The 12,528-nt window shown below is 39.5% G+C and overlaps 1 protein-coding gene across 2 annotated transcripts in view; it reads right to left on the minus strand.

Moving 5' to 3' along the window:
* Positions 1 to 12,528, minus strand: part of slc66a2 (solute carrier family 66 member 2) — a 48,394-nt gene that overhangs the window by 10,352 nt on the left and 25,514 nt on the right. For both annotated transcript variants that reach the window (XM_026156150.2, XM_026156151.2), the window contains one exon: positions 10,739 to 10,955. In XM_026156150.2, the coding sequence (XP_026011935.1) occupies positions 10,739 to 10,955 (217 nt within the window). The remainder of the gene's footprint in view (positions 1 to 10,738; positions 10,956 to 12,528) is intronic.

Below are 12,528 nucleotides of genomic sequence, written 5' to 3' on the forward strand. Positions count from 1 at the left end.
CAAACACGACGAGTTGAGTTTATACCAAAAAGTTCTACTTTGGTTTCATCTGACCACATGACATTCTCCCAATCCTCTGCTGTATCATCCATGTGCTCTCTGGCAAACTTCAGACGGGCCTGGACATGCACTGGCTTCAGCAGCGGAACACGTCTGGCACTGCGGGATTTGATTCCCTGCCGTTGTAGTGTGTTACTGATGGTGACCTTTGTTACTTTGGTCCCAGCTCTCTGCAGGTCATTCACCAGGTCCCCCCGTGTGGTTCTGGGATCTTTGCTCACCGTTCTCATGATCATTTTGACCCCACGGGATGAGATCTTGCGTGGAGCCCCAGATCGTGGGAGATTATCAGTGGTCTTGTATGTCTTCCATTTTCTGATGATTGCTCCCACAGTTGATTTTTTCACACCAAGCTGCTTGCCTATTGTAGATTCACTCTTCCCAGTCTGGTGCAGGTCTACAATACTTGTCCTGGTGTCCTTCGAAAGCTCTTTGGTCTTGGCCATGGCGGAGTTTGGAGTCTGACTGTTTGAGGCTGTGGACAGGTGTCTTTTATACAGATGATGAGTTCAAACAGGTGCCATTCATACAGGTAACGAGTGGGGGACAGAAAAGCGTCTTACAGAAGACGTTACAGGTCTGTGAGAGCCAGAGATTTTCCATGTTTGAGGTGACCAAATACTTATTTTCCACCCTAATTTACGGATAAATTCTTTACAAATCCTACCATGTGAATTCATGGATTTTTTTTTCTTCACATTCTGTCTCTCACAGTTGAAATGTACCTCTGGTGCAAATTACTGACCTCTGTCATCATTTTAAGTGGGGGAACTTGCACAATCGGTGGCTGACTAAATACTTTTTTGCCCCACTGTAGGCCTATGAGATTTTTCATTTGGATTCTATATTGACTCACTCTTACAAAGTTATACTGTCAAAGCCCGGTACTTCTCTCAGCTGAACTTAGAACTTTTGCATTTTTACAAGACAAAACAAAAACAGTGGGGTCATTCCATCAAGTTTTAATCCAAACATTAAGAAAATACTATTTCTATTCAACTTAAATGCTGAGTCGAGCAAATATGCCAAGTTCTATCACAGGGCAGCTGTGGCTACAACTGTAGCTGCCTCCACCAGTGTGTGAATGTGAGAGTGAATGAATAGCAGAATTGTAAAGTGCTTTGAGGGTCTTGAAAAGCGCTATATAAATGCAATCCATTATTATTATTAAAAGCAAAGATTAGACTATCTGCTGATATTTAAGTGCCATTAAAGACAAAATTCAATCAGAAGATGGTTTATGAAGGCCCGCATACCATTTTACACAACTAACTACTAATTTACTAATTTTCTTTAAATAACGATGCTCAAGATTGTATCATTTTGCTGTTCTTTGTGGTCTTCGCTGTCTGGTTGTTCATTCATACATTTATTTACAAAAATATGACTTTAGATCAACAGTTCATTCTCAAAAGAGCTGTAACCCTGAAGGATTGAAAAGAAACAATCCCATTATCATTTAATCATCCAAGAAAGAGAAAGCAGGACCCCGAGTGATGGATCAGATGGAGAGATTTCGTGTTGGACGAATGATCTGAGGATCCTGCAGCTGCAGTGATCCGAAGCTCTGCCTGACAGCCCTGCTACACACAAGCGGTGCCATGCACCAGACCACAGGTGATGGCCTGGCTGCATCAGCAGTCAGTTCAGATCTACCCAAGGCACGTGGCAGTGTGTGCAGACAGCAGCCTGCAGGCTAAATATGGCTCTGGCACCGTTATCTAGCATACTGGGATGCAGCTCAAAATCACAAACCTTATAAGGCTGCAGTTGGCTGTCTGGATGTCCCATTTCTGTGTTTTGTGTTTGTGTGAGCCTGTATGTGTTGTTGTGTTTTATTTGTTTAATGGTGGGCTGGTCAGCATCAGTATGTACCATCTAATAATAGCAGCAGCTTGAAAACTGTTACCACAGCCCCCCTCAAAACACAGGATACACATGCCACAAACACCCCTTTAATCCGGCCTAATGTCCTCCTTAAAGTATCTGCCTTCACAAATATTTATTGTAGACTGGCTGAGATAGTTTCACTTGGTTCCAAGACCAGTGGCACCCACATGATTCAAGAAAACATCTAAATGATCTATTAAGCAGCACTTAAACTCGTATTAACGTATCTTCTGTCACTTTCTAGAATTAAATGTCAGAAAATGGATTAAAAAGCCAATTATGTATATTATGTAAGCAAATACTCCACTTTCCGAGAACACTAATAAGAACTGAACACTGTGTTTTATATTATAAATTAAAAAAATAAATGGTTATAAATTCTAGAGTACAATGAATAAAAGAATAACCATCCAGCCATTCTCTTCCGCTTATCCTTTTCAGGGTCCTGGACCCTGGAGAGGTCGCCAGTCTGCTGCAGGGCTAACACATACAGACAGACAACCATTTGCACTCACACCTACGGGAAATTTAGAGTTTCCAATTAACCTATCCCCACTAACTGGATGTCTTTGGACTGTGGCAGGAAGCCGGAGTACCCGGAGAAAACCAACGCAAACACGGGGAGAACATGCAAACTCCACACAGAAAGACTTCTTGCTGTGCAGCAGCAGTGCCAACCACCGTGCTGCCTAAAAGAATAACATAGGAGAAAATTAGCTCCAGATTCAGACTGTTTTAAATTTATGCATGTCTTAATTCATGATTTTATTAATTTTTGATTAATTAGGATTTCATAATTAACAATAAAAAACTGAATTAAAATTAAATATTAATCATAATGTCATTTATTAAAATGAGGTTTTGTTTAGAATAAATTTATGCAACCCCACCCCCCAAAAAACACTTATATCTCAAAAATTTAAACTTGCTTTCTTTTACGCAGACCTGTTGTGATTAATGTTGTGTTAGCCCCTAAAAAGCCCCCCCCCCCCAAAACAAACAAACAAAACAAACAAACAAAAAAACCCAGTCAGAGTGAAATTTTCAGTTTTAGCAAATAGCAGCTGGCTGCAGGAGGGAATAAGAAGTATAAACATTCGCTGATAAAAGCCGAAGCTGACGAAGATGATGGGGAGCATTCACTTTATCCTTATGATAAAAAAAAAAATCATAACTACTGGAGGCTGCCAATGACAAATTTGGTTTAGCATTCGAATTAAAAGAATGACATTTAACTTAAAGTTATGTATACTGGGAAACATACGAGTATGATTGATGAGGTTAATATAACACCTGAGGGTAAATAAACAGATAACTAACATGGTTTCAGATCTGTCTTCATAGACATGAGCCATGTCTTCCCGAGTTCCCTTCATGATTAAAAACAACAACAACAACAACAACGATAACAAAACAGCTTTGCTACCTCCTGTCTGGTGCAGCGATGGTGTATGTCTACACGCTGAGTACATCTGAAATGATTCATAGCAATATCTACCCCGCTTCAACTCCACCCACTGCCTACTGGGGAGTGTGGAGACGTGCACTACTGTGAGTCTGAATATATAAATACTAGAAAGTGGTGTAACTTAAAATATACCTACAGTCAGAGTGGGAGCTTGCTGCCTGGGCCATTAATTGAGAGGAAGTCAGCATTATCCTTTACCATGTGGACATGTTTTTTTTTCCTTTTTAGTTCCAGGCACTTACAGAAAGTAGCTCTCTTGTTTACACGTGTGCATTTCTTACTTCCTCTTAACTACACATACCCAGCCGAGTTCTAACCTTGAAAATTGTAAATTGAAACACAACATCCTTCCTTTATAGATTTTTGCTTCATATCACACACACACACACACACACACACACACACACACACACACACACACACACACACACACACACACACACACACACACACACACACACACACACACACACACACACACACCCCTTGATTGTTGGCTGAGGTAAGTAACCTAGCAACAGCCTGCCAGACTCAACAGGTTGTGCTCACGGGAAGGAGAGGACAAACAATAAACGGGACTGGAAATGACAATGTCCTCCTTTTGAGGAAGATTTAGCTTCAGACTGTGCAGTAGGGTAACAAAAGAAAAAGCAGAACTAACAGGAAGCTTCATGTTCTCACAGACTGGGGGCTGGAGTTCTTTTGGCTATATTTGAACTAACTCTATGGATAACAGAGATACAGGGACTACACTGTGTTTATCATTTGAGAACTAATGAGACTGTATCACTGACAATTTCCCCCTGCTTCATATAGCTTAATCTATATGATCTCAATTTATTAGCAGGTTTATATTTTATACTAATAATTGAATTCTGCTAAATAGTGGAAAAAGCTTTAATATAACCATTGGTCCCACACAAACAAGCAATTAGTTATACTGATTTCTGGTGTTAGTAAAACTTTCAAATAAATAGATTCTTTTAACAGAGTAAGAATCATATATGGCCATATGGCCTGGTCTAAAAGCAGAGACCTTTCATATCCTATAATCTGGTTTCCCACATAGTTATATAACCTTGAAAGTTTACCAAAATGCACTTTTTGAAGTTTTCTCTAGTGAGAACAACATCCTGGGCACCAGTGCTTTTTGTTTACTCTACATCACTGATGTTAAATACTGCCAGCGTTGTTACTGAAACTATGATACACTCCATGATCTCGATGGTCAAAATGAGATTTCGTTTCTTATGATGCTTGGAATTGTATTGTTGTAGCATCTATACCAGTATAAACTGCAGGAGATCATTGTTGTGATTTTGTGCTATATAAATATAATGTAATTGAATGGGTTAACAGATATGGTTGGAGTTTGAGCTTCATGGAGAAAAAAATATTTGTCTGCATATATCTTTAATAGATTTCTTTAAATTTAAACACATAAACTGACATTATTATTAGAAGTTGGCACCGTCTTCCATGTAAACTTGGTTCTTGAAGGATTGCTCCAACTATTATAGAGCAATCCTTCCAACTATTATAAATAGTGGTCTGCTATTTACTAGGGGTGCAACGATACTCGTATCAATATTGAACCGTTCGATACAGTGCTTTTGGTTCGGTACGCATATGTATCGAACAATACAACATTTTTAATTTATTTTATCAACTTTTCTTCTGACGATGCTGTCTGTGTTGAGAGCTCAGTGGATCTGCGCTCGACTACTCCGCCTAGGCAGCACTGTCGTGCGCAGATCCACTGAGCGCAGCGCAAGCTAGCAAGACAGAAGCTAAGCTCCTTGCAACATAGCACATTGAACCCCCCCCCACCCTCATTCAGATGTGGCGTTTGGAACTATCTTGGTTTTCATGTGACGTATGACCCTGAAGGTAAGTGTGTCATGGACAAAAGTAAAACAGTATGTCGGATGTGCCACGCAATGCTCAATTACATGGGTGGGAACTACTGCGTTAGCGCAGTTTGCTCGTTAACGTGTTGACCCATCCAGCCCCACGCACGGGGTGATCCGCGGTAGCTCGTTAATGGAGATTTGCCGTGTTGTGGCGTTAACGTCATTTCAGATTAACGCTGACAGCACTAGTGGGAACACAACGAATATGACTGCACATTTACTCCGACATCATCCTAGTGCAAAGACAAGTGGAAGGAGACAAAAACAACAAGCACGCATGCTACAAACTTTACCCGAGTCATTTAGACAGCCGTTAGCACATGATTCTCCTTATGGGGACCTGATATGTTTAATATGCTGCTGAGAATATAGCCCAGAAGAAGAGTATACTGTAGTATAGCTTTTATTTTGGAAAGAGCCATTTCTCTGTAATAAACTCTCTTTTCCAAAGATGAGTGATTTCTCGATCAGATAGAATTATTATTTTTTTATTACTACTTGTTTCAGCAACATTAAATTTAAAAACTGTACGTTTGAGTTAAAATATATATTTATAATTTTAATAAATGACAAATTAAAAAAGCATGAACATTTTTTTGTATCGAAAAAATATCGAACCATGACACCAAAGTATCGAACCGAACTGTGAATTTTATGTATCGTTGCACCCCTACTATTTACCTTAATCGGTTAATTATTCAATAACTTGTGATCCCATGAAAACATAGTGGTGGTTAGTTAGATGTAGATGCAGCGACAAAGATCCTATACGATTACTCACTGAACTGACTGTACACAGCAGAAAATAAAAAGGAATCTGTTGTCATGGCAAGGTAATATGGTTAAAGTGAAAAACTTTAAACTAATGAAACTGATGTTTAATTCAGTTCCATTTTATTAATCTCAAAGTAAGAGTCGTCATTCCCTATGTACAGGCACTTTATAGGGAATCGTGACAGTGGGAAAGAATAACTCCCTTTTAACAGGAAGAAACCTGGAGCAAAACTAGGGCAAAGGGAAAGGCAGCCATCTGCTGCAATGAGGGGGGGGGGAGACTTTGGTTAGTTTTACTGGAAAGCATTAATCTACAATATAAGACAACAAAATTTACTTTATCTCAGAAGTCTAGCTAGCTACACTATTCCGGCTTACAGTAGTGTTTACAGTACCTCTGTAGTTAGGCTTTCTTTCTACCGACAACATCTGAACTGGTCACTTGTTTGACAGCTCATACCTGATATCTAACAAGGTATAAACCTAAAATTTAACATGCTAAGATATAGCACTTGTTTTTTTGGGGTTTTTTTTTCCTCTGATGTGATCTTGAAGTCATTTTGCTTGGATAACCACTCCTGGTGAGATTGTAGCATTGTGTTAACATGCATCTGCCCTCTTAATTCCTAAGGAAGTAGTAAGAGTGTACTTACTTCTTTGCTGGGCTGTACAGAGCTCAGAATAAATGTTCTTTGTCATGTGACTATGTGTGTTACGACTCCTGATGTAATGCTGTTTAATATGCAAATCTCAGTGTACAGGTACCTCTCCGTGATTGGTGGAACCAGAAGAAGGATCATACGGATTGGCTAACCACCTGGAGATGGCTCATATGATGACACCGCCATGGACGGCCAGTCATTCATCCTCACCTCATTCCAACCAGCAGACCAGGAGTACAGGAGCATGTAGGGGTGGACTGCCTTTTTGTTTGATTATAGTTTTCTCCTGTTTTTCGTCGTTAGGGAGGCAAGTTGCTTTCATTTAGTTTGATTCTTTTGGTCAGTTAAGTTTGGTAAATCCTCGAGATAGGCTCCTTTTGTTTGTTGTTTTGGCGTTAGGTCCACCCCGAAGCTATAGCCAGCTAGTTCTTTTGTGTCAAATGACCTAATGAATCAACATATTGTAAATAAATCATTATTAAACTACTATTAATGCCACCAATTGTGTGATGTGGCTGCTCGGGGTCTGACGAGGATGGATCACCCTTATGTTGTGGTCTGGCCACCCCTAGACGGGCCATAACAGTGTGTAACATATAGGGCCGAGTTTAATTAAATGAATCAAGATGAGAAAGAAACTCCTAGAAATTCATAAGCAACACGGTGAGTCACAAAAATCAGCAACTGCAATGACAAGACTGCGTAAAAGAGAGTTCCCACTTCTTGCCATTGCAATCTTTTTGTAAATACAGATAGTGGAACACGTCGTAGAGCCCGATTAAATCTATGATTAAAACGGCTGTTGGCTATTTGCCTGTAATTCCATCATGATGTATTTTCCCACAAATTTTTTTTCCTCCTGTTTTGACAGCAGCATATATGGTTCTTCCTATCAACATCAATGACAAACATTTCTGTGTGCTGTCAGTACTTCAGAAGAATAAAATTCTTTTCTACAGGCCAGAACAAGAAACTCAGTCATAAAAGCAGCACAAAAACCAACATATTCCTTTAGAGCATCTAAAATATATTTTACAGAGTACAACTGAGAGCACAGACAGTCTCCAATGCACCATAGAGATACCATTATGCCTGCCCTGACCCAAAATAATGTTTACAACCTTTGCCTACAGGTTTGTCGAAATGCAGTGTAGAAAACAGCTAACTTTGTCAGGGGAAGAGGAACCTAGCAAACAAGTAAGAAACACTTTCTAATCACACAAAAATCACAAAATGCACCAGATTTAGCAATATAAGAACAACTGAGTGTGGGGTCCTTCAGCAATCACACAGTGTAGAGAGCTTAAAGGACAATGTTGGTGGTGGAGAGAGTGTCGGGTGGGCAGAAAATATAAGGAAATCAAAAATAAATAAGGCATTGGACAGAGAGGGTATGGAAAGGCCCAGCGTGGGAGCTGTCATGGCCGGTTAAGTGGACAGGCAGCCCTGCTGGAGCTCTGTTATCTGTCTGCCGCAGAAAGTCAACCAGCAGAGAGGAGGGTATATGAGTGTGCGTGTGTGTGTGTTTGTGTGTGTGTGAGGGGGTTCTGCTCTAAGGCAGGACACACACTGTGAGAAAGCTTTTTATTGCATGTTCTGTGAACAATCTCAGATGAACAGGTCTTTTCATATGGACATCATCAGTTTAATCTTTCCAAGTACTTTTAGCAACTTAAACATCTCTATCTAAATCTAGTTTAATCATATGGATTCTCTGTGGGTTCTTTTTAAATCCATGCCTGCAATTACTGTAACAAAGTATACAATTCCAAAAAGCAGTTACCAGGGCTTGGCCACAGCTCAGAGAGCTGCTAGGGCCAATTCTGAAACTGTATATGCTTTCAAAAATCAATATTATATCACAGTCTCTAATTACAGCCTGAGGCATTAATGAGCCTAAATGACACATTAGCAACTGACGTGGGGAAACAGAATACTTCATTACCATACTGATTCTCAGGCAAAACTTCAGATAGCCAATTGTCAGGCTGAATTAACACATGGTTGCTGTGAGCCGTGCTCTTACTTCAGGTGCCAGAGATACTTAATAAGCATGTGTCAGTGTTAATGATCACATGTGCGACAATATCATCTGGAATCATTACGGTGTGCTGCTGTACAGCCACAGAGCTGTCTGTGATGGAAGCGGCACTCACAAAAGAAACATTATTTAACAGGGCAAAGACAGTATCATTAATCGAGGACAGGACTAAATCTGTTTTAATTTTCATTGGGCTGACTCTCGATAAATTACACTGAAGACCTAAGTAGTTGATGAAAATAAGAGCGTGTTGGCCAATAACCATTCTGCATTTAAAGTTGATTACAGTGGCAAACTTCTCTAAGAAGCCTGAAGACTGAGTCTATCCTTTTCTAAGTTTGGGTCTTATTATCTCCCATCTTCTGATTTTGGGGGGGGGGGGTTGTAGTCTAACATTAATACAGTCTGATAAACAACTAAAATGAATAGGAATACAGTGTGTAAGGTTCCTTGTTTCCATTCTAAGATGAGAGATTTGAACCTTTACGTCATGTCAGAACTTTTGAAATTTTAGTGGTGAGAACATTTGGGTCAAATGTTTGTTATCCAGTTAAAATCCCAGGTCCCTGCAGGACACATCTGTCAATTGAATTTGGGGGCGTGGCTTAACTTTCACAGTGTCATACTGCATTTTTGGACAAAAGATTTCTTGGGACCCTCTAGCGGGAACTGCCAATTAGGGTGCTTTCCTGAGAACTGCATACCTTCTGGGATGTTTTTTCCATTTAGATTTGCACCACCAATAACAAGCTTAAAAAGCCGCCCGGATCAATGTGTCTTTCATGATGACAGTGTTGTTGAAAATTGCAGGCTTGCATACATAAATAGACCAGTGTCAGCTGAGCAACTGATGGGTTCAGTAGTTTTTAAGATTGATTCCTTTTTTCTATTTTTGAAGTACATTTGTTTTACAAACTCTTGCTGGCTGTTTTATATGTCTAAGCAACAAGTAATTAAACAACTGGCTAATTATATCATGAACAAGCTTAATGGTTGCAGCTTATTTGTAACAAAGATCTTTAAAAAACATAAATCGTCCCAAATTTGCACTGAACAAACTACAAGACATCTGGAAAAATGTTCCTTTTATAGACGAGATCAAAGTGGAGATGTCTGACCATAATGCACTGTAGCACGTTTGTCGAAAACCAAACACAGCACATCAGCGCAAACCCTAACCCTAACCCACTGTCAAGCACGGCGGTGGAAGTGTGATGATTTGGGCTATTTTGCAGCTCCTGAGTTACTCCTCTGTCTACCAAAGTATTCTAGAGTCAAATGTGGGGTCATCTCATGCAACAGGATAATCATCTCACACACAGCAGCAGATTTACAACAGAACGTCAGAAGAAGAAAAGAATAAGGGTGTTACAGTGGCTCAAAGTCACTGCCTGGTGTAATAATTTTTTGTTACAGTATTTCGAATGGTGAGCATTCATAAAACGAGCTGCAAGTATTGTAGCGGCTAAGGGTAAGGGTAAAAATGACTTCCAAGCCCTCCAAATGCTGTTAGCTACTCTTTGGTTTCTCCACAAACAAAGCTTTTTGCTCAGGAATTTGACCAAAAAACACATGGAGATACCTCAACTTGTCATCTGAGCTCAACGCCAAAACAGCAGAGCACATATGTATTGTCTAATAACTGTCTGCTTTGTGTTTTGGTAGGGCTCAGTCACTGGGATGTATATATGAGAATACCAATCTTAATAAAATCTTCAAAAGCACTTTGACTGAGCTCTAGAAGGTCATTGCTGATACAATTGGGAAAAAGATCTAAGAGTTCAGTACTGCTTTCATCTGCCTTTCTTCTAATCCAAATATTCCCACAATGCTTGCTTTGAGTCTGCTTTCAAGATCCAAGTTTTTATCCATTGCATCCCCTCATGACTGAATACATAAAGTGGATTCTTTATGAAAATGGCAGATGTACCTCATGCCTTCTGTGGATTTGTTCTGATAGTTGCAGTAGAGCTGCGGTGTACCCAGCATTGCTTCGGTGAAGACTGCCAGGAATCCCAAAGTCTCCACGAACAAAACCGAGTCCAGGAGGAGGTAGGTGATGTACGCTGCCACCAGAGTGAAGGCCAGCACGCACTGCACATAGTCCACAAAACGACTCCATGACCAGAAGTAGTTCCAGTCAAAATCTAAAGGTGCATAACATGAGAGACACAGAAATGAGTTTAAAAATCATTCTTCTAAAAAGATTCATTTAAAAAAATGGTTCCTAATGGTCTAATCCCAACTATGGAAGGCACTTTTATTTATATACTGCTTTTCCAATCTTAAGATGCATCCGTTAAAACCAGAGACTATAAAAAGTCAGTAAATTCATGTGATTACGATTTAAAAAAATTATGCTGGCAACCAATGAGCACACACGATACCAGTGACTGATATTTGACAGGCCAATAAAAACATTCGATGGTTTCCCAGATAACTGGCTCCTGGAATGTTCACTACTGACCAACCGTCAGGCTTCACAGTGATCTGTGATAAGCAATCCTCCATGTTTTGATGCAGCTTTACTGAATACTCAAAGTCCTTCAGACTATTGGCCACATTTAACTATGCATTGATGCAGTGCTTTATTCTGTACACTTCAAGCTCATTATTTATCTCACATCAACATATAGATTAATGCAAACTCCATGCAAAAGGCCCGAGTCGGTGATTTAACCAGGAAATGCTGTTCACCGCACCACCATGCCACCAATGGTCACCACTGGAACCACTGGGTTGATCCTAATTGCTAAGTGCCTAAGCCTAACCAGGTGAGTTAAAATACCTACACCTAATCAGATGGAGTTAAATTAGCCCCTGACCAGGAAGACATGGCCTTCTTTTACTGTGGAGACACTTTCATCTGATGTAATTAAATGAAATTTAAATACATGACCCTAATCAGGTGAATTCAGTTGGATTTACTCTGTTAGGATATTTTTTTTATTGCCAAAATTCTGAAAACAGTACCCCAGAATACGTCATTAAATCGTTGCATTTGGGGTAAATGTTCTTGTAACTTGTAATTTAATTTAAAAAAAAGCTTCATCCTCAGTGGATGAGCTCTGCAAACCTTTTAGTAATCTGCACATTAAGTTGTAATATTTCTTGTGTAGAAGGTGTATTTTTCTTATAGGTAGGGCAGAATTTTAACATTCATAATTAAAATCCCAAATGCTTATTACCATTTGGAAATGATGTTCGATTCATCGTTTAATAGTCAAAGGCAATTTTGTGGTGCCAATTTCTTGTTTTCCAGCACTGGAGACAAGGGATCATCTACTAATCCTCTCTGTTTTTATTTATTTATTTATTGAAGCCTCAAGTTGATAAAATCAAACAAACTACTGCTGTTATTTTTTATTTAATTAAATAACTACAAAATTTAATATGTCACAATTCCCTTCTCATAATCAGAACACACACCATGTTACCATGCAACAAATATCTGAGCCGGTCCCCACTGGAATCAGTTCTCATTAAGATTCTTGTAAAACAGAAACATTTTACTTGTGGTCTTGATGAGTGGATGAGGGGGAGGAAGAGAGAATGTGGTGAAAAACTGTGAAAGGAGTGTGTGACGGTCAGCCGAGGTTGTGTTTCTTTTCCGTTGTAGTAATGGGATGAATGGGAATAGAGACACTGATGAATGATTTAAACCCTGTTATCAGTCCCAGTGCCTCTCATGTGCATTCTTGTGTATGTAATTATTAGGTA

This window comes from Astatotilapia calliptera, chromosome 22, assembly GCF_964374335.1.
Source record: "Astatotilapia calliptera chromosome 22, fAstCal68.1, whole genome shotgun sequence".
Classification (NCBI taxonomy): Eukaryota; Metazoa; Chordata; class Actinopteri; order Cichliformes; family Cichlidae; genus Astatotilapia; species Astatotilapia calliptera.